General features: G+C 48.4%; 2 protein-coding genes across 4 annotated transcripts in view; one reads left to right on the plus strand and one right to left on the minus strand.

Moving 5' to 3' along the window:
• Positions 1-7,697, plus strand: part of MNAT1 (MNAT1, CDK activating kinase assembly factor) — a 152,639-nt gene extending 144,942 nt beyond the window's left edge. The window contains exon 9 of one of the 2 annotated variants that reach the window (XR_003093931.1): positions 7,235-7,361. Coding sequence is in view for 1 of the 2 variants with exons in the window: in XM_006023067.2 (XP_006023129.1) it covers positions 7,235-7,355 (121 nt within the window). In the remaining variant the exon portion in view is untranslated. Of the gene's footprint in view, positions 1-7,234 lie in introns of both variants that reach the window. The other variant, XM_006023067.2, reaches the window with a different exon arrangement.
• Positions 7,664-19,239, minus strand: TRMT5 (tRNA methyltransferase 5). Of its 2 annotated transcripts, none has more exons than XM_006023069.3 (5): positions 19,220-19,239; positions 16,860-17,515; positions 14,294-14,418; positions 12,112-12,766; positions 7,664-10,995 (listed from the first exon to the last, which is right to left on the minus strand). In XM_006023069.3, the coding sequence occupies exons 1-5, from the start codon at positions 19,222-19,224 to the stop codon at positions 10,922-10,924; spliced, it is 1,515 nt and encodes a 504-aa protein (XP_006023131.1). In that variant the 5' UTR covers positions 19,225-19,239; the 3' UTR covers positions 7,664-10,921. The 2 variants fall into 2 exon arrangements, with proteins under 2 accessions (XP_006023131.1, XP_025059266.1); XM_025203481.1 differs by lacking the exon at positions 19,220-19,239 and adding an exon at positions 17,772-17,995.
• Positions 19,240-19,245: the final 6 nt, after the last annotated feature.

Consider the following 19,245-nt stretch of genomic DNA (forward strand, 5'->3'; position numbering starts at 1 on the left):
TGCTGAACCAGGGAACAGGGGGGTGTGTGTGTGTGTGTGTGTGTGTGTGTGTGTGTGCGTGACATACGAGGCAACACCACCACATTTCTCCCAGTCCTGTCCTTCCAAAACAGAGCGTAACCCTCGATGCTCACACGCCAGTCATAAGAGCTGCCCCACCAGGTCTCGATGGTGCCAGTCAGATCATAGTCCTTTTCACAGGCTGTAGCTTCCAGCTTATTTTATTTATTCCTCATACAAGTGATACCCCTTGTAGACATGCATCAGACGTATTTTGCATTTTGAGCTCCTCGCTTCCTTTTTGTGCCACTTGCTGCAGTCCTGTAGCTCTCTGGCCCTTTCCCAGAGTTGAGTTGCTTCTTCGAGTCCTTTCCCCTCTGGACTGCATGCTCTGTTGCTGGAGGGTTTTGGTACTGCGTTTAAACTTGTTACGGTCGGCTCTGTAGGCTGATGATAGCTTGACTACTGCAGAAAAGGACTTGGTTTCTAAGTGGACCTGAGCAGTGAAAAATACAAAGGTGTCCTGGGTCTCTGTGTTGGGCATATGTGATGAGCATATCCTATTCACGCCCACGGAAATACCGCCTTGCTACAGCATCATCCTGAACAAGGGCAGCTTTTTGGAACTGAAACCTCATTACCTGCTCAGGAACTGTATGGAGGGGACCGAAACCTTTCTACCGGTTGTTTCTGAAGTACTGTGCACTTTTGCACTAGCAACCTGGGAAGCTGGTGGGTGGGTCTCAACGTTTGTGCAGCTGTGTGCCCACTTAGAAGAACATGCAATGAAATAATGGCTTGACCCTTGTGTTAAAAAATAAGCGTTTGTGCTATAATCCAGCCTGATAAGGGGTGGGTCTCGGAGAGGATCGTTTAGTCCATACAGCGAGGCCTGACCTTAAAAGTGTGGCACACTTAGTGTGTTGTGGGGGAGAGGGGGTGCCTGATAAACTTGGAAAAGAAGGTAGTTTTACACAATTCTGCTTGCTTTAACATAGCCAATATTTTAGTATCTTCCTATTTAAACGAGTCTGGAACATTTCCCAAATCGAATGCCTGCCCCACACCATTACGTCGGAGATGTTGCGGTTAATCACTTGCAGTAAATTTATTCAGTGGATGAACTTTTATCTCTCCGTTGTCAAACAACTTGTGAGTGATTCTTATCTTCCCTTCACTTCCCATAAAACATCTGTCTAACAGATTTCAAACGAAAGCTTCTGCGTGCCAAATACACACATCTGTATGCGTCCCACTGATGAGCCATCTGCTGAACGCGCCAAGTGTTTCTGAATCGAGGGGGAGCTGGAAGCGAGCTGCGAGAGCAGCCGTGGCACTCCTCACAAGTGGGTTTTTTCTGTTTTCCTGTTTCTGTCCAGCCCCGGGCTACCCAGCGGCACTGCTGAGGTGCACTATCTCAGCTTTCCAAAATTGCAGGCAGTTACTCTTCTGATGTGAATTAAGCTGAACATGGGGGTGTATTATGGAGGGACGCCGATGTGATGGTTGCTTGTAGATGCTCCTAATTCTCTCCTCAAGATCTGTGCTGAGATTATTCCCAAGGTGGGTGCATAGAGTAGCCATTGCCTAGACCAGGGGTGTGAGACAGCCAGCCCGTGGGCTGGATCCGGTCTGCGGCGCTACTCTGTCTGGCCTGCCGGAGCTGATACACCTGCCTCCAGCCACTTCGCCCATCATCACTGCAGTGATGCAACTCGGAGGTTCCCAAACTCTTTCTGATTGCATACCCCCTTCCAGATTTACCAGCTGACCACATACTCCTACTAGCATGTTTTATATTTTATACCCCTTAAATGCCATTTATTATAATGAAATTAAATCTACCAATACACCATTTCTCCCACGTACCCCGCCCCCCCAGATGTCTTGCATTCCCCCAGGGGTACACTTACCACAGTTTGGGAAGCCCTGACCTAACGCATCAGCCACCAGCCCCGCAGCCGTCTCATCCCCATCACTGTTACATGCCCCATGCTGGAGCTGGAGCTGCCATGGCCGTGTGCCCTGGGCTGGATCCTGCCCGCAAGGAGCCCTGCAGTCTGGATCCAGCCTGGGGTGCAAGGGGAGTTGGACCTGCCTGGCCTAGACTGAGCATTTTGGGCAGGAGCTGTCTTTGTGACGGGTTTGTCTCTTGGCCCTGCTGTAATATGAAGAGTAAATAATCTGGATGTGAAACTCCCTGTCCAGTCCAAGTACCCTGTAATCAGGAATTTTGGAGAATTTTTTCTGCTAATGAGATTTTTAACCCTGCTTTCAGGCCACTTTTATCAGTTTGCCTCAGCTGGAAACAAGCATGAATTAATCATAGAAACACAGCAAAGTGGGGCTGGCAGGGAGCTCCGGTGGTTACACCTAATCCAACCGCCTGCCCCAGGCAGGATCAGCCCTATCTGAGCATCGCAGTGGAGTGTGTGCCTGTCTCCCCGGCACCTCTTTCCACTGCTGTGTTCAAGGGACACCGGCTGGTTCAGGACACACGTTTTGTTAGTATTTAGAACAGCCCCGTATGACTGCCCCTAGGCCTTACCTGCACTCCCGTTGTCCCCCTTGCCCCACTTCCTAATGGGAAATGGCTGCTCTTACCCTCAGCTCCTTGTGGACAGTTTAAAATTCTTTGGGGTTGAGCCAGCCCCAGTCTGGGAGTCTCTGTGGGCAGCTTCAGAGCTGCTGGGTCCTGGAGCAGCCAGCCCCCAGGCTTAAGGATACGTCCCTCCGTGCCTAGGGCATCGTCCATGCCTAGGGCATCTAGCAAACTGTCCTCCAGCGGCACAGCCAGCCCGGCAGGGGAGGCTGAGGTGTCTGCTGGAGCAGCACCAGGGGAGAGGAGCATCCAGGGAGCCTCAAAAGGAGTCTCTTGGATCACGATGGATTTTGGTGAATTCCTCCTTGACGTGTGCGTGTCAGAGGGGAGGGTGGAGCTGCCTGTGGTGGAGCTGAGATCAAGGGAGGAATATGCAGGGCCGGCGGCAGCGGGACGTTGGGTGGGTTCAGGAGACGCAGGCTGCGATGTGCAGGGAGAAGGTTGGTTCGTGGGTTGCTGGACGCAAGGGCTGCTTGGGAATGGGTATCAGGTGGAAGAGGCGGTTGTTACAGAGCTTGTCCTTTCAGGAGTGGGAGCGTTCCCTATGGTGGGACCATGAAGTCTCTGATAAAAAGGTGCTGGGTGCAGAAACTTTTCTCATCAGCCCGAAGTCTTGGGAGTTGTGTCATGCTGGGGGCAGGGGAAAATGAAAATCAGACATGGGCTAGGAGGGACCTTGGGGGTCATTTAGGCCGACCCCCTGCACAGAGGCAGGATTCTGCTGTTTCCAAAGCATCCCAGCCAGCTGCCCAGCTGTTCTCGTCTTGAGCCCCCACAAGTGAAGGCAACTCCACCACTTCCTTAGGCACTTTGATCCATTGCCCTACAGCTCTTGCAGTCTGGAAGCTTTTCTGGAGATTTAAAATGAATTAAGGCAGGTTGATTAAAGGGAATGGATGGCTTGAGGCTAGATGGGAAGCATTACCTGGATCAGCAGGCAGGGGCACCGTGTATTTTGAAAAACCGAGGTGGTTAAGTGGAAGGGTTGCTTGATGAGAGAGAAGAGGTTGAAGATTGTTGTCCGAACTGCACATTCCTCAGCTGAACGTTACAAAGTGGAAAGTGAACAGAGTCCAACGCACCCGTTCTGTGTCGGTCTGATTTAACCCAGCCAGCCCATAACTACGTCATCATGGTTTTCAAGTGGGTCATATCTGAAGGCCAAAGTATTTTGATTATGTTCCTTTAACTGCATTTTATGCCATACTAGATGGAGACTTTGTAAAAAGGACAGACCCATTGAGCACTTCTACCCAGTGAGATCCTATTCATGAGAGAGCCTAGAGCAAGACAACCTGCTGCCACGTGGGGAATCAGTTTGGGTCTCCCAGCCTTTTGGAAGTGGGAGTTATATGGATGCTGCCTAATGAGCCTAGTGGGGGACAAGGAAGATGGTGCTTTCTCTCCTTCTCCTTCTCCTTTTTGCAAGGCTCCTTAGGCCTGCTGACCGGTTGAGTGAATTGTCCAGGGGTGGGTGGTGTAAAACTATTCCTGATGAGCAAGGCGTCACCAGACCTTGGGACAGCCGGCTTGACCCTGAGGCCCTGAGATAAGTGTGAAAAGCAGCCTCTCCCTCACAGGGAAGGCTTATTTCACCTTGTGATGAAGGACTGAGGTTGGGCGTAGGGAGAACAAGATAGGAGGTGCAGTAAGCTGTGGTGAGAGGTTCTGGGGAAGAGGAGTGAAGGAAAGGGGAGGACACTTGCTTGGGCAGGGTGTGAAGCAGTGCATGGGCCCTGCATTAAATGCCGAGTGTGAAACCACAGCTTGGCGAGCACGTAGCTCTTCTGCGTCGTTCTGAAATACCATCGCCTGCTTTCTGACCATAGCATTTAGTCCGCCGCAGTCAAAACAAGATGCCTTAAAAACTATGCATGAGAATAAGTAAACCTCTTTTTCCTGATTTCTGCTTCGAAGATTTACAGGTAGTTAAAAGAAAGCTCTGAAAAACAGTGCACGCTGGAATTCGCTAACTCGTCAGAGCAATTGCCTGCAAGTTTCCCAAACCCAACTGAACTTGACTTTTGGAGACAGCCTTGGCAAGCTCTTCTTCCTGTGCTGCTGCGAAGGTGTGCAAAAAAGGCCTCCACCAGAAAGCCCAGGCAGCCCACGCAGAAATGGGCTTGTGTAATGGTCGTGGAGAAATTAAAACAACACAGATGCGGATTGACGTGAAGGAGGCAAAACGCTGTCGGCTCCTGGTGTGGTTTCAGCGCAGCAGATCCTTTCAGCATGCTTTGGTGAACCACAGTAATTAACGGGCTCAGAACGTCAAGTTTTGATACTCAGCAAGAAAATAAAGGCCGTGCTTGAAAGCCAGCAGCGTACCATGTTGTTTTATTGGAGGAACAAGAATGCGTGCAGGTTGCCATGGCAAAAATGAAGTTTAAACCTTTTCAGCAGTAATGACTTTGTGCTGTTTGAAAGATCGTATCTGAAGGAACCGGGAATGCCAACATTTGGGAGAAGCAGACGTTTTTGAACGCCCGACGGTCCCACCGAAAGGCGCCTGGGAGAGGGGAATAGTGAGTGCGTGTAATGCAGAAGGAAGGTTTTACAAGGAGAGGCAGGCTGTGTTGATTTTCCTTTTTCTTTACTGAAAAAATTCAGGCCTTATCAAGCTTTATTTTTCCTGGGGTGCTTCCTGACAACTGGAAGACCGTTATGTTTCTGCAATGAAAAACCTGATGCAAGTGAAACCCAGTGTGGATGGGAAGTGATATTTTTTACTAAAACAGTGAAGTGCTCTGGTTTTGCAGATTGGTGGGTGGTGGTTTCGCTCAAACAGTAAGGAGAAAAAGTTTTCTTTGTTAAACTTTCAGTATGTCTCCACTTCTGACTGGGGGCAGTGGTGGGAGGTGGAGATCCCAGTTCCCATTTCCCATATCAGCCATACCGGAAATGCTGCTGCAAAAATAGGGAAGACAGGAGAGGAGGCTGCTTCTGATGCTCTGAGATGAGCAAAAAATATATTTTTCTCCTTTGGTTTATATGGACCGGGCCTTCTCTCATTCATAAAAAAGGAAACAAGGAACAGCCTTTGTGTGCGTCATCCCTCCCCCTCCTCCTCCCAATCCCCATTAATTGGTCCTAATGTGAATTAGTCGGGAAAGGGAGGAATTTGGTCACGTGTCGTGCTGGTATCGCAACAAGCTTGTTGGCAGCACCTCGAGGAACAAGTCTTCATGGCACCGGGCTTTTATTTTTGCAGCATGAGGCAGATGGAGTCTGTTCACTTAACACTTTACCAGCGATAACTCGATTATAAACGTCGCCCGCATCTGTGCCGGGGCTGTTAGGTGCAAGAAATACAGTTTCAAACTGGAACGAATCATTTTTAAATAAATGCTTGTGTCCATTTATGGCATCGATGGGGATGACTTTATCATGCTCTTTCCTACAAAAGCTGCCTTGTTTTATATACTCTTTATGGAAACAGCATGCAGTCGTAAACTAGAAGATGCAACTATGCTGGGTCTTTTACTGGTGGTCCTGTGTTTTCCTGCCAGAAGTGCAGCTGTTTCAAGTTTCTCAGGATAACTTATAAAAGGCAGTGTGCACATTGCAAGTTTATGCTTGAATTGCCAAGCCAGAGGTGGAATGACTCAACCTTCCCGGGAGCGACATGTACCGAGACGTGATGAATCAAAACAGCTCATTTAAACTCAGCGGCTTGCCTTACAGCTCTGGAAACCAGTTCTCATCTGCGAGACTGCATCCGGCCTGTCAAGTTTAAGAGCTGCTCTGGTGGCGACGTTGGCCATAACCCGGAGCTTGTGCTCAAAAGGATGCCGTAGGCCAGTGTACACCTCAGTTGAGGATCTGGCCTGCTCTCTGTGCAGGAGAGGGGATTATGAGGTTGCATCCTTCAATAAAGCATTCGAGGCCCATTGAACCCTGTTGCTTTTTACACAAAACTGTCACTTTTAATGGGAGGGCCAAATGGTTTCCGGATGAAAGGGCTAGAGAAGCCAACAGCTCTGTAAAGAACAAGCGAATGTCGTCTTTTGCAATTTTGGGTCCTTGGCTCAATTTGGGCTGGCTGTTGTGGCACCTGTGTGGTATCGGTGCATTTTCTTAAAGGCAGGTTCCCTCAGCAGCTCTCTGCCTCAGCTTCCCTATCTGTAAAATGGGTATATGACTTAAAAGCATAAGGGTGTTGGGAAATATTCTGGCTTGTTGGTGCTCCCATTAGACCCCAGTGTCGCTGCATGGGGTCAGCCGGAACACTCTGGGCATCACGGCTTGGGAAAAGGGGTGTTTGTATTGCTGTCGCCAAAACCACCAGGCCCCTGGGAATCCTTCGGGCAGTGCCAGGATGTTCACGTTGCTGTTGTCTCGCAGCTACCGGGGGCTAGAGAAGTCTATCAAGCCGTCAGTCTGGCACCTTTCACTAGCACTAGAGACTGAAATTAAGTTTCTCAAAGCATGCACCACATATTCAGGTGATTTGGCACAGCAGGTGTGCGGTCTGAAATGTAGGAGGTGGCTTTGGCACTGCTGTTTTCTGAACCCACAGGTCTTAGGTTCTGAATGACAGAAGGGAAGGGACTGCCCCAAACTCCAATCCGTCTGGTTCCTGGTGCGTAGGATGTATCTGTTTGCAGGCTCAGACAATGTTCTCTGTTTCAGGTACCTAAATCACGTCCGAGCTGCTTCTCCACAAGATCTTGCTGGAGGCTACACTTCTTCCCTTGCGTGTCACCGAGCCCTGCAGGATGCTTTCAGTGGGCTCTTCTGGCATCCCAGCTAGCCGGCATACACCTGCCTGGGAGAAATGGATGCTGGCAGGGAACAAACAGCGAATCTCGGGTACGCTGCTACCCTCTGCACTATGGGGAAGTGGCTGTCCCTTCCCTGCTCGAGCCAGCTCTGTTTGGGTATTCAAAAGAAAAAAGTCTGCACCCGAGCTTTGTGAAGTGAGATACGTGCTTGTGGAAGGGGGAACTCATTAGTCATGGGGCACTTTGCTGAAGGAGGCTGAGGCACGAAGCCACATCAGATGGAAGATGTGAATAATTCTGCGGTGTATGTTTGAGGTTTAAAAAACAGACTTGTAAATTTTTTAGAAAATAAAGCCAGACTTTTTATTGAATCGTGTGGTTTTTTTGCTCTTACTGCAGGGTTGCATTGGCACACGCATGTAAATGCTATTTTGGTTATAACTCGTCTTGTCAGTATTCAAGCTTGTGTTTTCTTCCCAGAAAGCTAGTTTCCCCCCCCCCCAGCTCAGCTAGCACGTTCAGTTCCTGCTGCCGGCCACAGGTGAGGAGACACTACTCGGAGACTTCACAAAATGAGTGACATCAGATACCAGTGTCCGAAACAGAAGCAAGATCTCTGGTTGCGAACCTTTCACCTCCGTGCCTGCAGAAGCAGCTGAAGTGCTGGTTAATCCCACTGCAGGTCATTCTAGTTGGTGAAGGAAGCCAAACTACATGGCCAGGAAGGGAAAAAGCCTTTAACTTCCTTGCGGTAGTTTTTCCCCATGGAGCTGTTCTGTAAGCAGCACAACAGGCTTCTAGTTCAGGATGGCATGCCCACAGGACACATCCTCCTCCACCTGCCCACATCTGCTCTCCCAGGCCCGACCTTCAGGATACTCCCGACCCCACAACCTTTACTACCGCTGGTCCCCTTCAGGGGGAGGGAGGGAAGCCCAAAAACCGTTGTGGAAGAGGTGGAGCCTTGGGCATCTTAACAGGCATCCGCACTGTCCTGTGGATGGGCCATTCTGGGCACAAAGCTAGCGATGCAAGCGTGACCTGCTTTGGGTTAGTGTAGGTGGAGAAGGAGAGAACTTCCTCCCCTCTTCCTCTGGTTATGTGGGAGTTCCCTTTTTAAGCTCCAGCTCATCGGCCCTCTGAACGCAACTGCTTGCTGCCTTCCTGCGCTTAATGTGAATGCAGAGACAGGCAGCTCATACGTGCAAGCAATTAGTTACCTTGCCAGCAAGAGTCAGTGCAAGGTTCTGTTTCTGGGAGCAGAGACCGTAATTACACACGAGTCTGCACTGAATATTTCGAAACCGTGGCCTTCAATGTGCCTAAATACAATTATATTTAAACACCTTAAATTACATATGAAGTACAATGGAAGGCTCTCTTGAGCCACAGGGCCCAGCCCCCTGCATTTGCAAGTGGTCATTTACCACAGGAATCCCCCAAATTGTCGATTCCTCACACACATCATGTAGACGCAATCTCCAACCACCATACAACGGGGGTGGCCAACCTGTGGCACAGGCAGCGTCTGCGTGTAGCACGTGGCAGATCAGGGAGGGGACAGGCAATGTGGTAGCAGATAGGGCAGCAAGCAGAAGGTAAAGCAGCAGATCAGGAAGGGAGCACAGGACAGGAAGCAGAAAGCAGAGCAACAGATAGGACAGAGGAAGGGGATCAGATTGGCACTTGGAGAGGGTGTGGAGCTCATTTGCAACAAGCTTGCTAACACGGTTGCTCCCTGCTGCCATACAAGGTGCTGGGGGAGAGATGAGGACAGAGCCAATACCCTGCCCCTGACCATTTCCCTCTGGTTGCATTCAGATGTTCCCAAGATCCTAGGAAAAGGGCCATGCCCGTTTCTAGGGGAAGGCAAACAAAAGCCAGGTCTCTGGTTTCTACTCGTGTAGCACCTAGGAGCCCCAACCATGGGACAAGGCTCTTGCAAACAGACTTGAAGAGGCTGCAAGACATGACCCAAGCAGTGAGTCCCTGGGGAAGTACAGGGCAGTGGCGAGATGCTACTGAGCGGCAGGTGTGAGGGTCTCAGCAGGCCAGCAGCTGAAGCCCTCAAACTTCTGTAAGCATCACTGCAAACAAGTCTTTTAAGGAGGGATCTGAAGGGGAGCAAAGTGGCTTTGCAGGTGTTTCCAAGAGCATGAGGGGAGCATGGGAGAAAGCGCAAGGATGTCAGTGTAGCAAGGAGGATGATGGAGGTAATTGTTAAGAGTTTGATGCTGAAAGCACAATGATGGATACAGGGAAGGAAGGGTTTGAGAGTGCATAATAAGACAAGCAGCCAATGGAGCAAAGCAGGCAGTCCACAAGGACTAGGAAATGTAGCTTTGCAGTAGCACTTTGGGTAGATGTGAGTGGTTCAAGACTGCATTTGCCAAACCAGAGATGTGAGATAAGAGCCTGGTCAAGGGAGTTCTAAGTGCGTGCAGCAGAGGAAAGGTCCTGCTTTGAGAGGGTATGCAAAAGCAAGATTTAGATATAGTCTGGCTGTGAAAACATAGAAACGGGGTCAAAGATGATGCCCAGGTGGGCCCAAGTGACAGGCAGGATGGTGATGTTCCCCAGAGCAAGGGAGAAAGATGGAAGTGGAAATGGGGTCCCATTTTAGCTGAACAGAGTACAAACACTTAGATGTCAGAGAAACAGACTGATGACCCATGAGAAGGTAAGAAGGAGAATGGAAGGGTTCAAGGGCAGAGCCTTGTGAAGCCCACACTGAAAGCTTGAGGGGAAGAGGAGCATCCTCTGAAGGGCTCACAGAAGTCACAAATGAAGAGAGATGTAGGAGAATGACCAGGAGATTGTGGGGTCCATGAAATAAAGGGGAGTGTGGGTAATTGTGCCCTATACGCCAAGCTTGTACCAAATCTATCGTTGCATGCTGATGGTCATTTAGTAGTCAGTACAGTAATACGGCAGGGTCCTTCCACCTTTAGCTAAAAGCATGGAGCTCTAAGCCCCTCCTCTTAATACCAGTGATCACTAGTGCAGCACAGGTACAAATCTGTGCATTTACCTGGACCTCAGAGCATGTTTTTCAAAGCTGTCTTTACTTAGACACACAGGATCTGCCTGAGAAGCCAAGGGACACCCAGCCAGACTGTGCCAATTCAGGTGGCCTTGCACATTCGGCATCATCGCAGAAAGGTTTCACGTTTCCACAGCTTCAAGTCGGAATGAAATGTCTGTGTTCAGGTGCCACCCTGCCATAAGCTGCATAAAGCTGAACCAGAAGACATGCCTAGTCTGGGTTAGCACACCACACTTTGCTCTTCCTTTCTTAAGGAAGGACCTGGACAATAGAACTGTTATAAAATGAGGAAATAAAGTTTAATATCCTGTGCAATAAAATAAATGATTTCATCGCTTTGATGCTGGAATTAAACAAAAACAAAAGCCACCAGGGAGCAGGCTGTTCACAAAAAAAAGATGCAGCGCAGACTTTACCCATTAGGACACTGTGTTGTCTTAGCTCAAGGAAGAACCCAGCCCGCCTTGATTAGCCTGAAGGCTGGAGGTACCCAACCTGCGTTACTGTGTCTTCCACGAATTAATGACAAAGGACTGGTCAGTGCTCTTGTCAACTGATTGATTTTTCTTCAGAAGAATCTCCATTTGGGCGCAGACGTTTAGAGGCCGGTTCCTCTGGACTCACTGGAACAAGATCAAAAAGGGGTAAGTTATTTCACAGGCAACAAAAGAAATCTATATGACAGTGTTTGCACTGAACTACTGGAGTCGTGACACTTGGACATGTCACTGAGACAGGTCAAGTCAAAGCAGAGAGCCAGAGCAGGCAGTCTGACCTGGGTAGAGCTAGAGGAAGGTGCTCACTGCTGGGAGCAGAGAAGCAGTGCGGGGAACTGGAGACAAACCCTGGCTGTGGCAGCTGAAGGAGTTCCCTGCACTGAATGGAGGAGCAATACAGGAGGCTAGAGGAACTGTGAGCAGGCCCAGGAGGGTGCAAGCTGAGAGAAGCTCGCAGAGCTGAGCAGAAGCCTGGGGAGAGCTTAGAGAAGGCAGCCCAGCTGCACTGGATTGGGTTGTTCTTTATGCTGCTGTTTCGGTTGAAAGGCATGGGAGGAAAGGAGGCCACTAAAGGTGCCCTGCAGAGGGGCTTAGATTACTGTTGAGTCAGTGGGCTGCCAGAGGCCCTGTGAACCATGACCCAGTTGTCAGAGCCCGAGCAGTGGTGCAGAGCAGGACACCCAGGACCACTGTTCTGGTTCTCTGGAGGTTCTTTCCAGAGTTATTAATAACAGCAAAGATGCAGCAGGCAAGGCCAGGGTGATACTTGGAGTGAGACCAGAGTGAAAGGAGCAGGATTAGAATGGCTGCAAGGAGGTGCTGCTCCCACTGCTACCATTTCAGAGGGGAGGTTTAAGCCAAAACAGAGCTAAAAGATGTAATGTGAACTGGTGTAGCTGACCTGAGGATGCGCGGTTCCACTGAACTCGGGAAGAGTTTCAACAGATACTTCTGGGAGTGCAGGTGGCTATATAAGCATTTCCCTATTAAAATGGGTACGAGCTGATTCTGTCCGCTTGGAGGTTTCAATCCTAAACTGACCCCACACAGCCACAAAACCCACCATGCAGATGGGCCCCAACACGCAGGAGAGGGACTAAGACAATAACATCATTGTGCCCGAGGTGAAAGTTAGCCCCAGATTCAACTTAATCCTCTAATGTACCCCTGACTTCCTCTCTGAAGTGTCAAGGCTGCAGCTTGCCAGCGCTAAGAACTGAGCAGCACGAGTCTAGGGCTTACCTTCAGTAGGGCACTGCCTCTTGTACAGCACATCAGCTGGGACCTGGAAACTAATGCACAGCATTTCCTTACTTGGTGCCACATTTCTCACCAGGCGAATAGAACAGCGTCCCTCTAAGGATGTTCCCAAGAAAGCTTCTGCTTTGTCTTGAATGTCTTTGGCAGGATTATCGTGTTTGGAGAAGCTGTAACAGTGCACTGTGGGAAGGAGATTGGAGCTGCATGGTTCCCCGTCTAAGAGATGCTTGAAAACATCCAGAAATTCAATAGCCAAAGCTGGCAAATTCATGACTATATGTAGAGAGTTTTTCTTTTCTTTTGTTGAAAGCGAGAGCTCTTCGGTTAGCTGTTCTTTCACGGGCCCCCTGAGGAAATCCCGGCCATCCATGTTAAAGACTTGTATTGTTCTGTCCACCTTGTTCAGTTTACAGTTGTGTTGAAGCCATTTGTAGGATTCAGGGTTTAGATCGTTTGCAAATACTCTGCACTTCTTCCTGGCTGCTAGGATGGCAAAAGGTCCAACCCCAGCAAAAACATCAAACAGAACATCCTCCGGCTTTAACAGGTCGACGATGCGGCTGTGCTCTGTGCTCAGGCGTGGGTTCCAATACACTTTGGAGAAGTCAAATTCATATTGGATGCTGTTTTCTTTAACCTGAAAGTCCAAGACATTGGGTTAAACATTCCATATTCAGATTCCAGACACATGCATGTTTAAGCATCATAATTAATTTGCTGCAGCAAAAAAGAAAGCATGTTACTAAAATGGAATGGGTACGTTGATATTAACACTATTGATGGAACAAATGAGACTTGTGTGCGCAAAACAAAATTTTTGCCCCCCACTCTCCTCTTTCTATGGAAGGGCCACGGAAAGATGCTTTAGCCACTGCAGGGAATTTTTCAGTGTCAATCTGGCTATCTGGCCTGCACTTGTATAAACTGGCAGGCAGAGGGGAGGCAACTTAAAGAGTCATAAAAAAAAAAATTCCTTAGTCCCTTCAAGGGCTTTACAGCAGGCTGCCAGCTGCTTTACCGCTAGCTGGTTTCAAAAGGGGATGCCTCAAGCCCTCTTTTGCGTCAAGTCCATAGTGACTGAAGGACAGACAATACAAGAATGACAGATCTAAGCTACATGGGACCCAATTCTACAACGTTTTGTAAGGGCACTGCACTTGGCCTCTGCAGATAGCAGACATCAAGCACCTGAGTCCCATCCAACAGGAAACTTGATGACCGAAGTCCTTTGAATAGACAAAAGATGTAATATAACACCAAAAGGAGGTGGATAGTTTAGACCACTGCACAAGTTTATGGCCAATAATGAGAATTACTGCATCATTTCAACTGCCATTTCCCAAACCATAGTTTACATTCTGGTGCCAACAGTGCAAGAATCTCTACAGGACTCCAGCCTCACTGAAATAAAAAGCTAATATTGTCTTTGCAATCTTGAGTGAAATCTGATGCTTTATATTCCAAGTAGATCTCGTATCTACACGTGCAGAAAACTTTACTGCACCAAACTAGAGAATTGCTTTGTTTCAAGACTATAAATCTAGCTAAATGAAACAGTGGGTAATGGTTGCTTAAACTCCCATGTAAACCTCAGATACCCAATTTACGGAATTATATTTTGCACTTAAACAAAGTGCCTTTCATCCCAAGGATCATAACACACTATTAGGATGAGTTTTATCATCACAGGCTTTTGCTTATGCCACAAAGTAGGTCAGTGGTAAAGATCAGAATAGCACTCAAGTCTCAGTCCTATTTTCCAGCCACTGTAGGTGAACACACATTTATCTTCTTGGGCAAATGCATTTAACAATGCAACATAGCCCTCATATGTTTCTGGGTAAAACAGACCAGGAGATTCTAAATAAGGATTGCTGTCAAAATCCATTACTCAACCCAGATTTGAATGGGTGGTAAAACCTATAAAAACTGAAATAATGCTTAGGTACATCACCCCTATGAAGAACGATCTTAATGGGGCCGTTATTTCATTCCCCATAGGCTGGGATGTATGAAACGTCACTTCTTGAGAACCACAGGAAGAAAAGAAAGAGTTTTAAAAGTTTTCTAGCATCTTTCAATTGTCCCTGCTTTTCCACTGCACCTGCATTGTAGGTGTTGTTTAAACCCTGGCTGTGCTCGAGGAAATAGGAAAAAACCATACCTTTGTCATCATGTTGGTCTCCCCAGCTAGGATCTCCATTTGAAAATTTCGGTAAGTATTATCAATGGTGTTGATTTTATTTACTACAGAGGTGATTCCTGGATTTTTGTCAATGATAACCTGGCCTGAAAGAAACAAATACATTCAAATCTCAAGTGTTGCTGTTGTACCCAGTGATGCACCCAGCACAGCAAAAAAGGGGAGAGGGGCGCTCAGGACCCCCAGCACCGCTACATCTTTAAATACCTATTACACAGATTTGTGGTTATTTATATTATGCAACTAGCATTTAGTAAAATGGAAATTTAGTTGTATTTCAAACATACATTTGCTTTGGTAATGACCTACATGTAAAATCATTCAGGTTATGGGCAAGTGTATCTAGTAACCACTTTAAAAGGGCAGCGTGCATCAGCTGTTCTGTCTACAGCAGGGGTACTCAATCTCCAGCCCATGGGCCAGATCCACCCCATGGCACCTTGCCATCTAGCCTGTGGGGCTCTCCACAGGTCTGGAAATTTGGCAGCGGGGGAACAGTGCCACTGCTTCCCTACTGCCAAATCTTCTGACCTGTGGAGACTCCCAGGCCCTGCGCAGTGTCCAATCCCAGTGAGCAGAGCTGGGTGGGGATGGCACTGGGTCCATGAAGCTCAACCTGGTTGGCGCAGGGCCCCTGGGACCCAATCCTGACACACAGCAGGCTGGAGGAGGCAGTGCTGGACCCTCAAGCTCCAATCCTGGCATGAGGGACAGGGAGGAGGTAGTGCCAGGCCCCAGGACCTGATTCAGTTCATAGACGGACCCTGTGTCACTCATCTGACCCCCAGAGGCACAAGGCTGAACGTCACTGGTCTGCTGGATGCTGCAGCAATTAAAGTTAGTGAACTGGTAATGTTGAAAGGGTTTTCTGACACTTGTACCTCTATGGGATCATGCAGATGTAACAGGTCCATGGCAACATTTATTAGTGACACAATTATTACATCTGTTGTTGTATATTCTCAGTGTGGTAGGAATTAGTTCCCCTCGTGCCGCTATAGAAGTGTCACAAAGTCTCCCATAATGCAAATACCTGACATTGAAAAACAAAAGGAATCACAAGTTCATAGAAAATGAGGGTTGGAAGGGACCTCAGGAGGTCAAATGTAGTCTAACACCCTGCTCAAAGCAGGACCAGCCCCAACTAGATCATCCCAGCCAGGGCTTTGTCTAGGTCTTAAGACCCTCCAAGGATGAAGAGTCCACAACCTCTCTGGGTAATCTGTTCCAGTGCTTTACCCTGCTAGTGAGAAAATTCTTCCTGATATCTAACCTAAATCTCCCTTGCTGCAACTCGAGCCCATTGCTCCTTGTTCTGTATCTGCCACCACTGAGAACAGTTCAGCTCCATCCTCTTTGAAATCCCCCTGCAGGGAGCTGAAGGCTGCTGTTAAATCCCCCCTCAGTCTTCTCTAGACTAAACAAGCCCAGTTCCCTCTCTTCATCAGTCATGTCCTCCAGCTCCCTGACCATTTCTGGACTCTCCACTGGACTCTCCAATTTTTGGCCACATCCTTTCAGTAGTGGAGGGCCCAAAACTGGACACGGTACTACAGAGGTGGCCTCCCCTTTGCCAGATACAGGGGAAGAATCACTTCCCACTGAGCTAAATCCTCAGTGACTATTCCTGCTCTTCAGGGAACCTATGCAGCCCACAAAGGGTTAATCTGTTCCCCCTGGCTTCAGCTCCCCTCACTGTAGTCAGGATCTCCAGACTGCCAGGCCCCTTCTCTGGCTTTCATTTCCTGCTTCTTTCCCAAGAAGTGGAGTAGGGTAGGGCCGGGTTGTGTGGCTAAGTGCAGCCTGCAGTGCTGGAGGAGCCAGGGCCAAAGAGGCGAGGTGCAGGGCAGCCACCCACCTGCATGGCGCAGTGGTGGAAGGGCTGCCCTCTCCCACAGTGCCAGGGGAGCTTGCAGCTAGGGAGGTGAGACTACTAAATTGGACAGCCTGGTCTAGTGAATACAGCAGATCTTAGGAGACCTGAGTGCTCCTCCTAGTTCTGCTACTGATTCACAGGGCAAGTGACACCTAGAATCTGCCATGATATACCCAGTAAACTCTCATTTTCCTCCAGGGATCAGATTCATTTTGTAGCTCAATGCAATTTGTACAATCTTTAAAGAGGGATGAATTGGGAACCCAGAAAAGTAGCAATGTCACCGATTCGCAGGGCAGACTGCAGCAAGGAACTACAGCTGCCACATCAAAAAAGAGGTGTCATCCAACTCCAATGTTGGCTCCTGCTGCTGCCAGACACTTGAGTTCAGCCTATTTGCTTGTCTTTGCTGAGGATCAGGGTCAAAGCCAATGCTTGGTGAATGCAGGCTACTACTTTTTTTGGATTAGGCTGTTTGTCTAATTTAGTCTAAGTATTTGTTTTTAAACACAAGGCTGCGGTAGGTCAGAGAAAAACTATAAAGGTGCCTAAAGTCCTCCCTGTGAATAATGGCAAGCTGTAGCAATTATTAAAATGATGCTTATCTACTTGTGCACCTCCCAAAGTTTTTGTTTTGTTTTTTTTACATACCAATCAAATGTTTGTAGGGCAGCTGATGATCTCTGAGATTCAAGTGAGCTATATGGCCAACTCTGCTAAATCCAGAGGTGACATCTTGGCCTTCTGGGAGCACTGCTTGGAAGATTTCCTCTGCCTTGAAACAGTCATAAGTGAATTCCACGTCATGCTTGGATAGTTCAGGAATAATATCAAACTGTTTTAATATTTTTCGGTCAGCTTCTCCCAGGGAACCTTCTGATGACATTTTATGGGGATCCAACAAAACAAGTTTATGGTGTTCATCTTCTGGATCATCAATCACTCGCTTCAGACCCGCCTGCTGCAGCACCATGTGTTTCAGAGATTTCAACAGCCTGTTTATTATTTCTTTTTTCACCTTGAGAACAGGAACAGTAATTGTTTTTTTGAAAGCAGCTCTGTCGAGTATTGTCATTCCACGTACATCAGGATTTGGTGAATATAGTTCAGGATTAGATTTATTCTCTACAGTTTCAGGCATCCTAAAGGAACTATTTCTTTGAACCTCTATACAAAGTCCAGAGAGTCTGTCAAAATGTTGTGCCAATGGCTTCCAAGCTGTTGGAAATGATGTATTTGAGGCAGCTGTTCCAAAACATGTAGTTGTCAATAGTCTAGCACAGCATCCATGTAATCTCCATAAAATCCTAGAAGGGAAATTATTCATTTTATAGACATTGTGTAATCATTCCTATTTAAAAAAATAAGGCTGCAAATCAGGCGGATTTGCTGTTCTCTCAAAATAAAGCTTCCATTTGCATCAAATCATTCACAATAGTTTTGTAAAGCTCTATTATTATGAACAACACATCCCAAGAATTTCCATCCCCTGGCAAACTGTGTAAAGCCAAAAAATGTATTTCACAGAATCACAGGGAAAACTACCATAACAGAAGTACTCACATCGCAGAGCTACCTGAAAAACTGGTACAGGAGCGTGGTTTGCCTGAAGCGTTTCATTTATAGGGTATTGAAAGATGTTCTCTCCCCCCGCACCACTGGCCATGCATAATGTGAGGCTCTTGGTGTTATGTGCATGGTAACGGTTCTATCTAGCTCTTCGTATTGTGCCCATCGGTGCAGTATCTGCTTTCTGGGCCTCACTGTCTCCCCACAGCGTCAGGGATTTGTCTGAACATAAGATCAATGGAACAACTTATGTCAGCTGTTGCAAACATTTGTTGTTGCAGCTTTTTCTTGCCGTGACCAGACTACCCTCATGCCAGGCCCTAACGCAGTTGTCACCACTTTGCCTCTTTTGGCTTTTGTCCCTCTTCAGTTATCAAAAGGCTGCAGAGTGGGCACACGCTGGTAACTGGGAGCTCTCACAGTGCAAGCTGTTTTGTGGAAGAAAATAACCAAAGCCTGGTCCAGCAGACAGTGGAGCCTTCACGTCCAGCCCTTAAACTCAGTCAGATACTAGCATGGCCACCTGCTTTAAGGGTTTGCTTATTGGTAATGAAAGCACTTCTCTTTTAGAGAGTTGCAGCAGATGCCAGATCATGCAGCTTTCTCCGTCTCGCTAGGCTTTTCCCGCCCCTGTCAACTGCTCCCAGGTGGGAACACTGATTTAGGTCATGCTCTTGGGAACCTCCCAATGCTGCTTGTGCTTTCTGGTTATTCATTATCGTGGCCCCTCTTATCACACAGAAGAAGCCCACCATGTAAGTCAGAGTCATTCTGGTTTATGGCAACGTGAGCTAAGAGAAGATGCTCATTTCTCCAGGCTTTGCAGGAAATCCACCTTTCCTCTCTGACATAGTCTACCTTACCGCCATGTGTCCCCTTCCTCACCTGCACATACACATCACTCCCCCCTAGAGAACACTTCCAGAAAGATGTGGCCGTTTCAGGAGGAGTCTGGCACAGGGCAACAACAATCATTAGGGGCCTGGGAGGAACGGCTGCTGAAAAAGGCCATTAATATATGATCAAGGGACCCCAGGTAGAGACCGTGCCCCCCTCTGCAGAGGAAGGCACCCCGCCCCCCCACCCCTGGGAAGGGGCCTGGGCCTCCCAGCCTCTGCGTGGGGCACAGCATTAACTGCATCGGCCAATAAGGAAGGACCCAATCGACTCGGATCGGCCAATAAGGAAGGAGTGAATCAAATCGGATCAGCCAATAAGGAAGGAGTCGACTCGAATCAGCCAATAGGGAAGGAGTCAAATCGGACTGACCAATAAGGAGGGAGCGAGTCAAATCGGATCCGCTAATAAGAAGCTGATCGACTAACAGGGATCGCCTCAGATGCGATGGATCGGTAAGGATCGCCTCAGGCCCCGCCCATCCCCGCCCCCTCACAGCGCGGGGCTCCCCACGCCCCCGGCCCCCCCGCGCGCGCACCCCTCACCTCATGCCACAGCCGCTCTGCGCACC

The sequence above is a fragment of the Alligator sinensis genome, unplaced genomic scaffold (genome assembly GCF_000455745.1).
Source record: "Alligator sinensis unplaced genomic scaffold, ASM45574v1 scaffold50_1, whole genome shotgun sequence".
Classification (NCBI taxonomy): Eukaryota; Metazoa; Chordata; order Crocodylia; family Alligatoridae; genus Alligator; species Alligator sinensis.